We start from the raw sequence: 18,478 nt of genomic DNA, 5'->3' as shown, positions 1-18,478 counted from the left end.
ATTTATCCCTTCAGGTGTTTATTTAATTAGTTACTCTATTAATAAAATAAAAGTTTCCGGTGGTATTTTTATCCAACTAGAGTCTCAGGGGGAAAACTCAGCATCTTCATTTCCTACAGGTTCCACCAGAGAGAATTGTGTTTTTTTCTGTCAAGCTTGTATTCTGTGTTCAGTTTTTGCATGTTTGACAGTTAACTTTTTAAAAATCTTTCTGTCAGTCAGCGGTAAAGTGATCTGTCAGAGCTGCTCTACATGAGTCACCTCAGACGTGTTGACATTTGATTCTGCAGCGTCTCAGTCTCGGAGGTCCCCAGGTGTCTGCTGCAGCTTGGTGACAGAGAAGTGAACCCCCCCAGGACCAGATATTTCCTAAATTTATCTGAACTGTAACAGGAAAAGGAAACTTATTTCTTGTAAAGGTTAGGCTCGCATATTTTTCACATCTTTCTCAAAACAATAGTCATGTCTCATACATATTTTGTTAGATTGATTTGCAAAATTTAAAGAAGAATTTGTTTCTTTTTGTCATTCAGACTTCTGGAGTTTCATTAACTTGAGTTTTTTGTACAGAAAGATGGTTATGAACTTCTGTCCTCAATCTTCTGGAGATTTCAAGGAATTGTTCTCTTACTGGAGCGAGGTGAATAATTAATTTATTCTTGTGTATTTCCATGTTACCAATTTCTATTTTAATCCACTTAAATTATTTGACGTTTTGTATCAAGTTATTTCTCATATTCAGATTATAAATACATCGGAAGAAAAACTAGTGATCAAATGACATCAGCACCACCTATATGTGCTGAAGAAATAAATGAATATTAATCTAATATGTATTATATGCATCATGAAAACTTTTCTTTTGGTTCTTTTTGTGTGTGTGTGTGTGTGTGTGTGTGTGTGTGTGTGTGTGTGTGTGTGTGTGTGTGTGTGTGTGTGTGTGTGTGTGTGTGTGTGTGTGTGTGTGTGTGTGTGTGTGTGTGTGTGTGTGTGTGTGTGTGTGTGTGTGTGTGTGTGTGTGTGTGTGTGTGCGTGTTAAACATACATTATGGGGACATAATTCTGAAACGTATTCAAACTGTGGGGACCTTTTGTACCAAAGGGGAAAAAAAAATGTCCTCATACTGAAATCAATTTAATTTCAAGGGAAGACTTGGTTAAAGGTGTCATATCCTCTGAAGGGATTGCGACACTAGTGTGCGTGTGTGCGTGTGTGTGTGTGTGTGTGTGTCAGTCAGCCTGTCAGTCTGTCAGTCAGTTTGACATCTGCTGACAAGCTTTTAAAGCTTCACATCTGTTTGTTGTCTCTGATCATAAAACTTTGATGTCCCTTCAGGTGACTTTGTGGAGACACCGAGGACACTCTTGAGTCAGTCTGCATCATACTAACAAGTTTGTTGTAGTTCAGTTTTGAGCTTTAGTCTGGTTTCTAGTAGTTATATGAACAACTAGTTACTTAGTAATTTCATCCCTTGATAGTATTTTGTTGAGTCTAAGACCATCTGTAGCTGACGTGACTTTAGGTCTTTGAGTATTTTAGTTAGTTACTTCCAGTGTCTTGCTTGTTTATTGTAATGTCTTCTGTGTTTAGTCTGGGGTCACCAACAAAAAGTAAGCTGTAGCAAAATTGCCAGAAGTCCACAAACACACACTCCTTAAAAAGCTAATTATTTATCATAAAAACTTTATTCGGAGAAGGAAGAAACTCATCATACAAAATCCTTCCTTGTCAGTTGTGTAATGTAGATATTTTACTGATCCTCTGAATGCTTTGTTCCTCAGACTGCAGCTTTTTCACTGCAAATATCAAGCTAAAACAAACTTTGCAGTCATCAAATGTAGAAAAATAAAATCCTCACAAAGGAATGACACATGAGCGATGAACAAAGACTATAGACACTAAATCAACAGTCAGCAGTGTCTCTTGCAGCTGTAAAAATTTGTGCAGCAGTAGCGTCCTTATCGGGCGCTTTTGGAGCAGCAGCCTTGAAGGAATTTCTTGAAAAAGTTTCTGAACTCAGTGTTAAAGACGGTGTAGATAATAGGGTTGATGGCGCTGTTGACATAGCCGAGCCACGTCACCACGCTCATCATGGCCGGTGGGACGTTGCAGTCCTGACAGCGAGCTCGCAATGTATGGAGGACAAAGAAAGGAGTCCAGCAGAACAGGAAGGCACCTGCAGGAGGAGAGATAGAGGAATCATAGATTAAGTGAGTTTGTCTTTTTTGTTAGTCAGGTATTTCAGGTTTATTTGGCTTCATCCAGCCAACCCTGTAGGGGTGGGAAATAAAACCAATGTGGAAAGTCCTAAAACTGCAGTTACTGAGTGGCCACTTGAGGCTTTATCCAAAAACAGTTAGTGTCTGTTAAGCCCCGTATCAAAATGCTAAAATTTACAGCAGAAATAACTATGTTTATAGCTTAACAGCTTTTGTCTCAATGGCCCTGTTCACATCTTGCATCAACATCCATCCTGGGTAAGCTGATAACAAGGGAATATACTTAATGCTAGGTCAGTCAGACAACTCAGGTTAGCATTGTTTCAAATATTTATTTCAGCAGCAGAACAAAGTTTGAATGTGGATCATCACTCCTCGCAGATTTATTTTAAATGCAGTAATTGAGGAGTGATGACACAATGTCTTTAACCCCAGAGCCTGCAGGTTGATGCTAGGGTGGTTGGGGTATTTAAGTGCAGCACTGTTACATGACAGCAAAGCAATGACAGGGAGACACCAGAAAGCTTGCTGCATAAATAGACCGCTCAGTTGGGAGGATGTGTGTTGTTGGAGATAGTGTGGTGAGTTTAGTTGCTTATTTAATTGCCTTAGAAAAATTAAGAGATTTGGTTGAACACAGCCAACTCACCACTTGCTTTCCCTTACAGACACTTATCCTGTGATGGCACAGACTTTTTTGGAGCACTTTCGGGTTCAGTATCATGTTGATGGATTAGCTAGTGACCTAATTGGAACTCTTCATATGGGGTAGCTGTTAATCCATGACATTTACTGTTCACCCTACATCATGACATAATCTGTTCCTTGACAGGAAGGAAATCCTGAGATGTTGCTCTCTGGTTGGGCTGAAAGTTGCATTATTTTGTTTATAGTTTAGTTGAATACTCCTTTCTGATTGTTCAGATTAAATGTCAAGGCATGGACGACCAGCTGTCCTCAGACTCAGCCATCGTTACCACAGATATGTTTGAACTTCCTTGGTTAAAACTTGTAGGATGATCAGTACAGATCTGGATTTAAATGTATACAAACTATTAACCTTTCAGGCTAATTTTTGTCTTTTTTTTTCAGACATCAGTAATTTTCTAAATGCTTCCATGCCAAACACTGAGTTTGCCTCATGAGCCATCAGATGAGCAGTTGCAGATTATTGAGAACTACCGGCACACTGAAAATTGTGTCTCACCAGCTTTGCGTAATAATTGGATTTCAGATTAAGGAGCTGCAGGATTAGCTACTGTGTGCTAAAGGGAAGCACTTCTGCGCATTAGAACCAACACTGGTTGCTAATAATAGTTCAACCTTATGTTAAAGTGGCTCTGAACAGACATCAGAGGTAGAGGTCAGGCATCCAAATACCAGATACATTATCAATAATGTGTTTTTTTTCTTCTTCCAATAACTTAATTTAAATGTTTGTGAAATAGTCTTCCAGGCGTGACCAAATGTGGCTGTTAGCTAACGGTTCTTTAGTCCTGTTTCCTTTTGCAGGTCAAGCGAAATACAGGGTCAAACTTCAGCTGCCCTTGTAATGAAAGCAATTTTATTGTGAGACATTTTGGCTTTTGGCCTTCATCAAGGCCCAGGTCCTTTGTAGTGAAGATCATTATATTGATCATTATTGAGCTTCATTAGCCTGCAGCCTTTTGATTTTTCAAAATTACTCACTTTTTCTCTATTGTGTTTTGTCTCTTTTTTTCTTTTTGCACCACAGTAAACATATTACTGTCAAATTACCAGACTTCTTTCTGTGGGTTGAAAGATTACAAGTAGTCTTGAGAGCTATAACTGCCCAATCAGGGTCTCCATCGTAAGGACCATGCCATGCTATACAAGGCCAGGCCATGAGATGCCACGCTATACGCTACAATACAATGAAGGAAATGTCTGAAGAGAGCATTTGTTTTGATCTAAAAATCTGCTCTGAAAGTGGCATTAGAAGCCTTTAAAAAAGGAAAAGTGAACTCACCCACGACCACGGGAAGCACCTTCATGGCCTTCCTCTCTCGGCTGTTGATCTTAGCCGTCTTTCTCCTGCGTGGTTCAGGGTTGAACTTTATCTCTGCTAAGCTAACTGTCCGCACAGGGCCGTCAATGTACACCGAGGGGTTGAAGGGCCGATCTTGATCGTCCGGTGTATCCGTAAATTCTCGCTCTATAATGGGCGGGAGAGGCGGTGGCAGTGAGGCCAGCGGTGGCAGCGAAGCAGCAGCCTCCTGCAGTTTGCGGCAGGCTTGGATGCTGTTCCTCAGTTTGGCTTTGCGCGCCTCCTCCCAGCGCCGCAGGCCACGAAACATGCCGCAGTACAGGAACAGCATGATGGGACAGGGGATAAAGAAGGAGCACACGGACGAGTACAGGACGTAGTCATCATTCTCTAGTTTACATTCCGTGGGGTCGCGACCCGGCACGTTGTTGATGCCGAACAAGACGGGCGATGCCACCGCCAGAGCCAGGATCCAGGTGGCTGATAAAAGCACCGTCTGACGCAGGTCCACATGCTTCCTGTTGTAGTTCAGAGGGATCAACACGGCGATGAACCTGAAACAACAAATTTTGGAATCAGATCTATAAATACAATATATAACATTTATGTTTTTAAGTATAGTTATGTCCTTATTCCTTTCCCACGAGAACTATCCAACATTTATTCCGGGAAGTTCAGTTGGGAATTTGCATGAATGTCAGAAAACATTTGGGCTTATTTGTGTAAAATTTGTTGAAAATTTCAGGGTTTTATAGGAATTTTTTAGATTTTCTTTTTTTTTTTTTACTTTTGGGATTATTAATAAGGATTTTTTTGGAATACTTCGGGAGGGTAGAAATTGTTGCCTTTTCAGAAACATACTGAAATTTTCCTCAGGATTTTGAACAAAAATAGTTAAACAAAAAGTTCCCCATGGACTTCTGTTCAGCACAGAGAAATGTTGTGTAGGTTTGTCTGGAATAATCATGGATTTTAGAAAACTTAAAGAAAAATTGCAGAAACTTTAGGAAGGTTTCCATTGTTGTTGCTTTTTTAACTTTTACCTGAAATTTGGAATTTTCTATCAGGAATTTCAAGAAAATATTCACCAAAAAGTTTGCCATATATTTGTAATAAGCACTGAGAAATGTCAGTAGGTATTACTTAATAAGACTGAGCAGCATGTGTGAAGCCTGAGAGGTGAAACTCAGGGCAAGAAAAGCTGAGAGTTTCTCAACTTTATACAACAGCTTTCATACGTTCATGAGGCCTGAAGTGGCTCACATATTCAATACCATACAGATGGAAAGCTTTAAAGCAAAAAGTGAAAGCAGTACAAGACATTTTGACAGACAAACAAAATTAACTATCAACAAATAATGTCACTAATGACAAAAAAACATGCTTTAAGATATAAATACTCAGACTTAGACTATAACATTACTCCTAATTAAAAGACAGATTTAAATTCCTTTAATCTTTAATTTATTTTTAAGGCTTAGCATTGAACATTCTGAATATTCAAATTGCAACAACCATCTATCCATTATCTATAACACTATTCCTATCCTGTCTGAAGGGAGCATTTACTTTGGTTTAAAAATCTGCTACTAAAGTCGCATTGTCTTACTTAGGGTACTTAATAAAAAATACAGAGCAGAAAATCGTCCAGTCTGTGCTTTTTTGGTACATTTGAGAACGGTGTGAAAAGAAAAGTGGTGAAGAACTTTTGTGATCTGTAACAAACAAAATAAAGTAAATCTTTGATGTATCGGGCGATAGATTCAAGATTCTGCTTATTCTCACCATGATAAAAAATGTAAGCATGGGAGCGAAATGTTGTTCTTCTCAAAAATGACGCATACATAAAAATAAGAACAAGATTAATGCTAAAAACACTAACATTACAATATGAAAAAAAAACTTTATAATTGGTTTGAAAAGATCAAGGATGCCTGTGCTGTGTCTAATACAGTAGGGTCATGTGAGTCATTTTGTGACTTTTGTGACGCTCGAGTTAGAGGGGAGTTACAACAATCAATACAGACTTGTGATAAAAACATGACTTGATGTTTCAGCATTTCCTGACTTAAAAACAGTGTGGCTTTGACCCGAGGACCTTGATGAATATCAAGCTGAATTTTGTTCTTTCAGACCTCTGAGGATTGATTGCAGGTTTCTCTCTGGATAGGTAGGTTGTTTCTTCATTATTTATTAAAAAAAAAAAGATGATTTGTTTAATGACGGCCTCCACTGAGTGAAATAACATGTTCTATCCAATTGAAAACTCCTCCAATGTGAACTGCACAGAACAATGTTCACAGCTATTTGAGTTTAAAGATCAACCTGAACATGAATAATTGGGAAGAACAAGCTTTGTTTTTTTTTTTTTAAATCACGTCAATGGAGTTCATCCTGTGAAGAAGATGGATAGTCACGAATAACTTCAAAATAACCACACGCACTAATCATGCTAATAATTTCAATCCGCCGAGGTTGAGCAGACGCTTGTTTTTTCTGTCTTATATAAATCTTCCTAACCTAAATCTTGACAGAATCAGAGCACTGTTTTTTTCTTCTTCTTCAGCATTCCCAAATGAATCACACTCACAGACTTTTTATTTTTTCTACTGGAGACACTTTGACCTTTCACAGCTCCAGAGAATCACAAGTGGAACTAATCCTGTTTATGATATCTCCTTACAGCAATTATTGCAAAATAAGAAGTTAATCATGTTATTAGTTTCACTTTTGATTGGCGGGTCAGAATATCTGCTGTGACAGCTCTTTATCGAATCCTTAATTTTAACAGATTGTTAGACGATAATATCTTTTTTACAATATGAACATGGAAAACAACACCAAACTGTTAAAAAGACGACTACGAATGCTTGATTTGATTAGTTTAATGAAGAGAGAGATTTTTAATGACTGATTGCATTTGATAGACACTACAATGTGAGCTGCAGCGTTACTGAAAATGTTCATTGCCTGGTACTTTTCATAGGAAGCTGTAACTCTCCTGAAGCTGTTTGGAGAACGATGACTTCCTTTTCGGCACGATAGCTAGCCTTCCTGTCGCTACGCAGCAGGTCCTGTTAGTATGATAAGCTAAGCTATAAGCAACAGCTGCAACCTTGAGATTGATTGACGTGTACAGACGAATCAGTGTTTAACTTTGACTCGTAGTGGATTGGTGATGTTCCTCGGCAACAACATTGATTGACATTTATGCTACAGACAAATCAGTGATGCTAGCATGGTGTATTGTTGTGTTTGGTTAAAACCGTGACAGGGACTGTTCAAAACCGGGGCATATTAGTGTTTTATAGATATTTATGGGGACTCAGAAAATGGAGCTTGAGAAGGGGTCCTGGTCAAACCCTGCTCCTTTTCAGGAAGCTGGTCATCTTTCAGTTCGTTCATCATCAATCATTAGACCTGCCCAGAGACCAGAAGATTCCCTCTTTCACCAGCAGGTGGACTCTCTGCAGACCTTCAGGATCTGTTCCCTGTCCGGTCTGTTGAATAATTCAGACTCTGTCGTCCAGCTAAACCTCTAACTGCTGCCTCAAAAAGCTTCAGATCATCACCATCAGTCCACGTTAGCCTCACTACCTCCATCAGTCTTTGATGTAATCATATTTTCCTAGAGTTGGGACATCAGATTTAGGTTTTTTAGCTCAGATTTTCATCCTTCAACATCATCTGAGAGTTTGGATAATCTAATTTAGTAAAAACGCACAAGCAAAGAGCGAGTGCTGGCAGTTCATCACCCCAGACTCATCCCTCTTTTGGGGCTCTAAGATTTGCTTAATTTTTCTTTTTGTGTAGCTTTTACAGGAAACAGACAAAGTTAATGTGGTGTTTTTTCAGAGTGATCTGTTTTGTGACAGTCTGACCCTGACCACCTTCAGATGGAGACCTGAGAGTCTCAGCAAGTGGTCCTCAGGGCTCACGTTTGATTAATAAGCTGGTTGTTTCTGGGTGACCCTGACCTGAGGGTGATTCAATCTCTGGTTATGACGCTGGGTGTCTGAGTTATACCTGAACTTTGGCCTCATCCTTTTAATCAAGTCTACAGAGTTTCCTCTGATATCTCTGCAGGAGTTTGCAGGAGAGCTGGATCTGGATCACTGCAGCTGGAGAAACTGTACTGTTTGGTATTTTGTCATATCTTACTGTATCATATTGTTGCATATTTTATTGGACTGTATTGTTTTATGTCTTGTTGTTAACCAATCTGTAAGATATCTACTAAATGAAATGATAACGTGACCTTACTATATGATCAGACATTAAGGAAACATGCTATGTTGAAGTGCTGGTTTCTCAGACAACAATGCAGCAGCCAGTATGTCCTCCTTCTAACTTTAGATTCTGGTCCTGAATGCTCTGGATTTGTTTGGACCAGAGAAGGTAGACGGTTTTAAGGCACCCCCACACGGCTGTTTTGGACGCCCCTCGGTTTGCCAGATATGAGAGCAGTTATCAGGTCAAACCAACAGGTGTTGCAGTGATGGAAGCGGGCAAGAGAACTGGTTCAGATAGAAGTGATTGTACCCGACCAAAAAAACTTCTGCATGTTTCTAATAAGCTCAACGAGCAGAAACGTGCTCAAACTAGGATCAGTATTGGAGATGCTTTTGAAAAATGGAGAGAGGTTAGAACGCAGAAAGGTTTACAGACCGATGCAGAGCTGGCTAAACACTGAAGCTTCAGTGTCCACCACATGGCAACCTGCCTGCACATCGTCTCTGGGGAGGAAGGGGCGGGGGGAGACAGCTCTCTCCATTGTTTCGAAATTGAACTGCAGTACCCATTTTGAACTCTAGGTGTCAGAGTTACATATTGCTCCTTTAAAGCACTTTAAAGAAACACAGAAATAAAAAAACAAAACAAAAAATAGTAAAAAAGGAAAGAAAGGAATCGTAATGATAGACAGATGTTTGCAGGTGAGCACTGACCTGTCGATGCTGATGGCGCAGAGGTTGAAGATGGAGGCGGTGCACAGCATCACGTCCATCGTCATCAGACCGTCACAGACCGTGGTGCTGAGGGTCCAAGCGCCACCCTCGAACTGAAACACACAGAAACATGTTGGGTATGTTTACTTTTGCACAACACACAAAACTTTACAGACATACAGGCCATACATTATTCATCACATTAAATCCATGACATTTCCTGGTCTCATTTGTACCTGCTGCTAGTTGTTTGTTAAATAGCAGATTCATTTTAATTTCTTTTTTTTTTTTTAAGATTTATTTTTGGGCATTTTGTGCCTTTATTGGAGAGATAGGACAGAGGATAGGGTCGGAAATCAGGGAATGACATGCGGGAAAGGAGCCACAGGTCGGATTGGAACCTGGGCTCCTGCTTCGAGGACTACAGCCTCCATACATGGGTCGCGCGTTCTAATCACTGCACCACCAGCACCCCGAATTTTAAGTTCTTGCTCATTGCAAACTGCACTTTTATTTGGATGCCGGAGCATCTTTGCTGGGCTTTCTTGTTTCATGTTTTATGTATTTATGCACCATATCTTTCATGGATTATTTCTTAGTGTTGTTAATGTATTGTATGTTTCCGTCTGCAAACAAATTTCCCTGTGGGAACAATAAAGATACCTTCGACCTTTGACCCTTTGACTACATACACAAAAAACAGGGTATAAAACAAACAATGCCAAACAGCAATCAAAAGTTCATGTTCAGCGAGGCCTTTTGTTCAGGACAGCTATAACAGCAGGGATCAGACTTTCCCCAAGGTGAACCCTCTGCTCCTCACTGCTTCAAGGACACTTAACAAAACAATCAACAAGACACAAGACATGGGCGCGGTGTGGAGTCAAACAGAGTAAGGTCTGTGCTGTCGCTGAGGAGTGTGTGCCAGTTTAACCTTTACTTTATATTGTTTTTTTCCCGAATTTTGGTTCAGATTTATTTTTGTCATATTGCCTTAAATGTATCCTTATTTTGCCTTTATTGTAAAGCACTTACTAAACTTTAAAAAACGATAGGTGTAGTAGGAATTTAAAATAAATAATTTGACTGATTTGCAGCGAACCAGGACACATAACCCAAAACAATGTCAACACAATGCTTTGTTCCTAAAGGGGGGGGGGGGGGCGTCTCTTTTTGTTGTTGTTTTTTTTCTTGAATATTTGTGACAGTTTGTCCGGATCAGATCGACCAGCCTGAATGACGTGTTTGTATTCATTGTTGTGATAAAAAGAAAAACAGTTATGATAACAAAACGGAGGCGTGAGGGTAAAAGCTGTGATGAATAAAGAAACTGACACAAAGACACGTGACACAAACGGACAAACTTTGACCCCTTCTTATTGTTTTCCTCCGGTCCATTGTTGATGAGGGGCCCCTCATGGGAAGTAAAGGACAGACTGTATATGGGACACAAAGACTGACTGTTTCAGGAAATACACCGTACCAACACACATTATTTTACTCCTGAGGTATGGATGAAATTCTGTTTTCCTGTTTCCTGTTAAATTCAAGTTAAAACAGGTTAAAAGAGGGGGGAGTAAAAAAGTGAATTGTTAAAATTGTTGAAAAGAATCCATACAAAACATACATTTAAAAACTATAAATACAAAAATATAAGTATTTTAGTCAAAAACAAATAGTGTGAATAAAAATATCTAAAAGTAAAAAACATTTTTAGGGCTAAAATGCAACAAAATATAAACATATTAACCATAAATTTTGTTACAGAACGTTGAAATTAAATGCATCAATAAGATTATGATAATTATTAACACCTCAATGTGTTCTTCACCTTAGTACTGTTTGATTGTTTTATTTTCATGCTTTTCATAGGATTTTATTATTATTTGATTGTATTGTGTACTTTACGGTTGGGATTTGATAAGTGCTTTATGCTATGTATCTTCTCTATAATAATAATAATAATACATCTTAATTTCTTAATGTACAAAATGCCATGTTTAAAGTTATCTTATGTATTATTATTATTTAATATTATAATTTCATTTAAAGGCCTTTCCCTACATGTAGTGAAGTGACAAACTACAAACTGATCTCTTTAGTGAAGTAAAAGTTCCCAAAGGTGAAATGAATCTGTAATAAAAACATAACTTTATTCTGACAAACAGAATGTTTAAACTTTCTGACTTTACTTAAACCTTCTGCTTTTTCTGCCAGGGCTCCTTTGGCAGATGAAAATATTTTCACCCCCCATCCTTCACCGTATCGGGACATCAACATTTAGCGATATACTATATAGCGATACTAAACACACCGTTAGTCACGCTCTTTGATCACACATTCCTACAGTTTTAGGATTGAGCTCTAACATAGTCTGCAAAAAGTTCAGAATAGAAACTTCTGAGTGTGAGACAACAAATAAAGAGAAAAAACTGACGAGCGGCTTTAACAGAGGAAGCAATTAAAAGTGACAAGAGTTTTTAGATCTCGGTCATTCTGTGTTAATTTATTTTCAATGTGTAGCTACAAGCTAACTAAAGAGCGCTAACATTAGCATGCTAACATAACAATGCAGGTCGTGGGCAACTGCAGCTACAATTTTGTCCGATGCTTGTGCTTAATGGTGTTTAATTATGGTGCATTCTAATTTATAACTCCTTCGTGTGAACGCGAGTAGAGAGGGGTTGGAGGTGTATCGCTGGATTAGAGCGGAGGCTTAAGAATAGCAGTTTGTTTTGGTTTTATGCTGGTGCTCAAGGGCGACATCTACTGGATCAGAGAGTCCCATTCTTCCTTTAAAAGACCAGTGTGGGCTTGTTTTCTGCTCCAGATCTCCTCAAGTCCTGAGTGCAGCCGTGAGACTGACACGCTTAGTTAATTTTCAATGTCAGGCTTTGTTCTGTATTTTGTGTTGTTTAAGGGAGCTGCACAAAGAAAACCCTCCTGCACACAGATGTCTCATGTACAGGAGAAGCCAAGGGCAAGATTTGACTCGTCACATTTTCTTGTCTTTGTTTCAGTAGTTCTGAGTTGTGTGTTGTCGATTCATTTTGAAAGTCCTCTCACAACATATGCTATGCTTTCCTGTCAGTGCAAAACAGTGTTCAATGTTTTTATTTGGCCTTGCTGCACACCCCCCCCCATCACATTAGGACCCCCCCCTTGTCATCACATCAGGACCCCCCCCCCCCCATGCCTCACTTTGGAAATCACTGGTCCAATTCTGTAGTTAGTTTAAATCTACACTCTGATTGGTTAATATTGTTAATAATCCTGGCTGAAACAAAACGAGGAAATCCTCACACACGGATGTAACTCTTTTTGTGTGTCTTTAAAATGACTCCTCTTCTTGTTGTGAGCGTCTCTGCGGGTCGTGTCTCGTGACCTCACTGCAGTAAAAAGACGAGTGACATGTTACACTCCACATGTTTCTCTGAGAAAGTCTCTGTTGTTTAATTTATCCATATTTCAAAATATTTTGTATTGCTAGCTTAATTGCTGAAGGAGAACTTGTATGTCTCACGCCTTAAAATGCCATAAAATTTACCCTGTTTCAAAATTATTTTTCTTAACGTCACCGAGCGACCTAAGCAGCCATGTGAACTTATCTGATATTCCAGTTATGTCACAATCAGTATATCCATTCAAGGACCTGCACAATGTTAGGATACCTATACACACTGACAATACTGATCGAATGTGCATGTGTTGATTTAAATCATAACCTGGGAGGGCCCACTGACTGGGCCTTTAAGGGGCCCAACAATTTTTGCGGGGGGGGGGGCCTGCACTTTCTTTACTGACGTTCATGGACTGATGTATTGCATTTCATGCAGACTGTCCTCTCTTTGATGATGATCATGAAAAATTAAGGTTTCAGAAAATTACATGAATCAGGTTCATGTTTTAGCAAAGAGTCAAGGCAGACTTTCTCTCTTCTTATGTCAGCTCTTCCTCTCATTTCTGCTCTTATTTGTTACACTTTTTTCATCACTTGAAGTATCTTTATGTGTTCATTAAGTTTACGTTATTTTTCCCCTCCTGCAGGACGATAAAGATCTAAACTGTGAGGTCAAAATGTCACAAGATCTGAGCATCAAATATCGACAAGAAAGGCTCCTGAATTTAATCAGTTCACCTCAAAATCCATGAAAACCTCCATAAGTACCAACAACCCTAAAATAATGGAATACTAACTGAATAATGCATCAATTATGATATTTTAAGGAGGTTTCATGGTTTACCTGCATGGTTTCAGGTGTTTCAAACTCTTACTTTATACCGCTTTTTCCCATTCGGGGTTACACCCTGGACTGTTCGCCAGTCAATCACAGGGGTAACATTTTTTTTTTTTAAGATTTATTTTTGGGCTTGTTGTGCCTTTAATGGAGAGATAGGACAGTGGATAGAGTTGGAAATCAGGGAGAAAGAGAGAGTGGGGAATGACATGCGGGAAAGGAGCCACAGGTGGGATTCAAACCTGGGATGCCCGCTGCGTACTAACCACTGCACCACTGTACCACTTTTCTTGACTTTAGTTGTATTATCATTTAAAAACGCTGTAAACCTTACAACTATACGGTTAAACACTCTGCATGTATCTGAATCTGTTAAGTGATGAATCAGTGATGGATTGGAGCTGGATGTTGATGCAGATTACACAAGCTGAATAACATGTTACAGGCAGTGGTGTAGAGGTGCCTGAAGAAGTGGGTACACTCAAAATTTTCCCCAAATGAAGCTTTTAAGGGGCCGCTCCAGCAGAGGATAAACAGCCTCTGCAAACAGTGACATGTAAGACTGCATATTTAATTCACCTTAAAAGTTGATGTTTTGTATTTGCACATCAACACTCAATTTTTACAGTAGGGATTGTCATGAAATTAGCATTAGCCACAGAAGAGGAGCAGATTTTGTAACTGGTCAACAGACTAAAGGCTTGAGACAACTCACATAGTGACATATACGTGCATGGTATTGGAGGGGATGAGTTACAAAGCAATCAAATCAACACATTACCACCTGAAATAAAATGTATTTTAGACTTAAAATCTTTTACGAAAAAGGTGAAATGCTGAAAGCAAACCAGAGCTGTACCCACTTTTAAATGTTCTGTAATTTAAACTGGCTTATAGCATTTGTGTTGTCATTTATGTCATGTATTTTAATGTATCCTCATGCACTGTAGTGAACTAACTCTGATTCTTTTCTTAATTCAACAAGTTACATAATGCATTGGTTTTGCAATTCAAGTAATCAGTTTTTATTATTATTATTATCATTTTTTTTTAAAGATTTATTTTTGAGCTTTTTGTGCCTTTATTGGAGAGATAGGACAGTGGATAGAGTCAGAAATCAGGGAGAGAGAGAGAGTGGGGAATGACATGCGGGAAAAGAGCCACACTGCGCCACCAGCGCCCCAATCAGTTATTATTTAGAAGTGGGTATACCCTATGAGACTGAAAAATCAGCAGTATACTAAATGCATATATCCTGGATATAGGGGAATGTCACCCAACTTCTTAAGGAAACGACTAAGGGCTGAAATCAAAGTGATGTGAGGGAGTTAGGACTCATGAGTCAATCCATAATAAAGCTTAGTAATTAGAAATATGCCACGTGTCAATTGAGGAAAAGTCAAGCACATCTTCAGGGCTTTAATTTAAAGTTTTAAAGGGCTTTGACGTTGCCTTCTGAAATTAATAAATGAAGGGATCTCTGGTTACCAACTGAAGTAGGATTTGAGTTTGCTGTTGGTGAATTGACGTTTCTTTGAGGGGCTTTGTCACACTTTTAACAGTTCCAGGTGGAGAAAGTTTCCACAAATAGATCTGAAAGGGAAAGTTATGATCATCAAACCTGCAGAGATCTGCATCTGGACGCCAAAGCTTATGAAGGTTTTTATGGGGACCCTTCTACAGTTTGGGGTTCTCTGAGGCTGTGGATGCTGCTGTAAGCTGAACGTGTGAAGGAAAAAATAATCACCTATATTGTCTAACTAATTTGTAACATCTTCTCGGATTGTGCTCAGGTTGATCTCACCTCGGAGTAGACGAAGAGCGGCAGCACGAGCACCGCGAGCATCAGATCCGCCACGGCCAGGCTGACGATGAAGTAGTTGGTGGTGGTCTTTAGAGCCTTCTCGGAGAACACGCTAAGACACACCAGCATGTTCCCGCAGATGATCACCACGATCAGCAGCACCCCGAACACCAGCGCCGGCAGGTTGTGTTCCCTCGCCACCGCCTCCGGTGCTGACGCTGCCGCCGCCGCCGCGCTCAGGTTGGACGCCATCTCCGCCGCGGCTCCTCCGCTCCGTCCCGGTCCGAGCCACAGCAGCGCGGCCAGCGGGGTCTCATGAAGGCCGGGCCAGACCCTGTTCCCCGCACTGTGATATCATCTTGGCTACTTGACTCAAACTCTACAGTTGAGCTCCAGGGCGCTCCGGTGCGCACTTTACGCAAAGAAACAGCGCGTAAAACAAGATGGAACCAGGTGAAATTTGGCCTTCTTCACAAATTTTAACGCTAACTCATGATTATTAAAAAGATGCAGGGAAAGTTTCGGCTTTGCTCTGGAGAAAGAACACTTAAAGCCATGAACATGGGGAGGATCAAGAGCGCGTTCAAATCTTCAACCCGTTAGAAAGTTGAGGAGCTCCATGGCTCCTCGGTTTAAAAAAAATAAATAATAAAGAGCTCAGTTTGTTGAGTTGCCGACCATCCGGAGCGTCTCTGGGGTCAGACCACGGTGAGTGTGTCGGACTGCGGGTGGTTTCAGCTCCGGTGTGTTTACCTGTAGCCTGCTAAAGGCCACCGGGGCAAAATTAGCCGATTAAAGCCGCTTATCAGCTGCGCTTTAGGTAGCGTGTCCTTCAGTCCTTGAGCTCTAGCAGGAGACAGTCTGTCCACCTATCTGCCTGTCTGTCCGCGCGTGTATATGTATGTGTGTTTTTGTGTATGTGTGTCAGAGAGAGGGAGGGAGAGAGAGAGAGAGAAAGAGAGAGAGAGGAGCGACCACTGCAAAAAATATCAACAGTTTTATTTAAGAGGTAATTGAATTTAAAAAGGACGGTAAATGTCACAGAGAAGAAAAACAACATGTAAAATTTGATAGAAGAGTTTTATGAAATCACTATCAAGAATCATCAGATATTTTCCTTTGAATTTTCCATTATTTCACCTAAAGATGTATTTTAGGTATCCATCTTAAAGGTCACATGTTATACAAAATAAACTTTACCATGTCTACAAACCTCCTTATTATGAGTAAAGTCCATCCTCTCTGTCTTTTGCCTGCTCCACTTTTCAGAAAATTTGTGCTCAAACAGGCCGTTTGGAGAGTTTCCCTTCATGACATCACAAAGGGCAGTAACCCCTCCCCCAAGTGGGTGACACTCCCACCACAGCTAGGTGTTTGTCTGCCCTCTGAGTCTGCCTTCTCACTGCAACAATAGGGCATGGAGCAAGAAAGGTCAAGCCCTTCCAGAGAGGGGGCGTGGTCAGACACAGCTCATTTACATTTAAAGCTACACTGTAAAAAAAAAATAGTTGTTATAACTTTAAAAAGTTAGTGTCCGGGCTGCCTTCAAATTTTAAGTTAACTGAACTTAAAAAGATAGGTTGAGATAAATTTGTGATTATTCCAAATAAATACAATTTTCTAGTCAATTAAACTTGACATCAAGTCAGTTGGACTTCAATCTTTAAGTTCACAAAACTTTTGATCACAATTCAGTTCCTGTGAAACTATTTAACAAAATGGTCTTTCAATTTCTTTTAACTTGAAATCCAAAGTTAAACTTCAAAAGTTGAATCCACCTAAAATATTGAGTTAAATGAATTCATCAATTTAAATTGAATATATATATTTATATTTTTCAAACTTACATCAGTTTAGTTTATACATTTTTAGTGATTCTCTTTGCTTTCGTGTTTTCAACTTCCTTTTAAATTACAATTGAAAAAAGGTCTCACATGAAACCTCCACTCCACCCTGCAGGTGAGGGGGCTTTGTTTCCTTTAATCCAAAGTGTCTGGTATTAACACGTTTCAGAGTGACAGCTGCATAGAAAGAGACTTGAAGAAAAGAGTTTGTTGGTGTGAGATTTCTTGCAGTGTGGAGTGACGGGTAAGTCTGAGCAGAGGGCCACAGGGGCAGAGAGGAGGAATCCCCCCCTCAGACAGAAACCTGCGGGTATCCTCGGCTGCTGTTCAGTGTCAACATCTGGACTTCATCACATCAGCCGAGGCAGAATAGAATCACAAACTATAAACCACTTCTTGTTGTTGTTCTTTGATACCCAATCACTGTACAAAAGTTGAAACAGCACTATCATTTGTCATACAACAGGCCTTTAACGTAGACTGTAAGATAGACCAGTGGTTCTCAATTGGTGGGTTGGGTCCCAAAAGTGGGTCGTGGAGCCTTCTTAGTGGGTCATGATCCTGTCCCTGAAAAAAAAAGGTGTGTCATGACGTCAGTGAAGCGCTTTTTAAACATGTTTGTTTTATGTTGCAGACATATTGTGCTGGTGATGTAATCTGGAGCAAGACTCATAGTATTGAAGCCCCGCCCCTTCTGCTGAGCTAAACACACATTAAATATAAGGATCAAACGCTAAGACCCCTGAGGTCAAAACCTATTATCACCATCTAGTGTCCTATTAAGTAAAAAATAAACATATAAACCAAACCATTGAAATACAATTCATAATCATATACGCACTGAACAACGGCTCCCTCACAGATGACCACCATTGATCAGCTTCAAAACGCCCAACAGATGACTGCACTGAGACTACGTCCATGTTTACATCATAAGAAAGCACAGTTGAGTCTTTGTAGATAATATAACAAAGTGTCTTGAGATAGCATTTGTTATGAATTGCCGCTATACTAATAAAGATTGATTGATAGAAAGTGTGTCTTTAAAATGTGTCCTATACAAGCTGCAACCTCCTAGAAACCTCCGTCTAGAAAAATGAAGTCAGTGCAGTTCTTTGAGTGTCCACTAGAGGCTGACTGATTAGTTATTGTCATCATGGGCACACACTGTGCGGGGGGTGAATTTTTGTAAACGGCTCTGTTTCGATTTTATGAACGATATGTGTTATCAGTGCGTAGCTGACATGATTGACAGGTGGGCGCGCTGTCATGGTTCATCAAGAGGCTTAAAACCCGCCTCAGCACCAGCTCTCAGCCTGTCGTTAGGTTGACTGAAAGTTAGACTGAGACAGGATTTCCAACATGGCGGCTGCTGCTGCTGAGCCTCCAGAGCCCCCTGCAGGAACAGATGGGTGACA

General features: G+C 39.9%; 1 protein-coding gene across 1 annotated transcript; it reads right to left on the bottom strand.

Annotated features, from left to right (window-relative positions):
• Window positions 1-867: 867 nt before the first annotated feature.
• drd4a (dopamine receptor D4a) lies at window positions 868-16,591 on the bottom strand. The gene is made up of 4 exons (XM_020636525.3): window positions 15,217-16,591; window positions 9,175-9,287; window positions 4,211-4,782; window positions 868-2,177 (listed from the first exon to the last, which is right to left on the bottom strand). The coding sequence occupies exons 1-4, from the start codon at window positions 15,466-15,468 to the stop codon at window positions 1,960-1,962; spliced, it is 1,155 nt and encodes a 384-aa protein (XP_020492181.2). The 5' UTR covers window positions 15,469-16,591; the 3' UTR covers window positions 868-1,959.
• Window positions 16,592-18,478: the final 1,887 nt, after the last annotated feature.

This window comes from Labrus bergylta, chromosome 7, assembly GCF_963930695.1.
Source record: "Labrus bergylta chromosome 7, fLabBer1.1, whole genome shotgun sequence".
Classification (NCBI taxonomy): Eukaryota; Metazoa; Chordata; class Actinopteri; order Labriformes; family Labridae; genus Labrus; species Labrus bergylta.
This window is presented reverse-complemented; position numbering and strand designations above follow the sequence as displayed.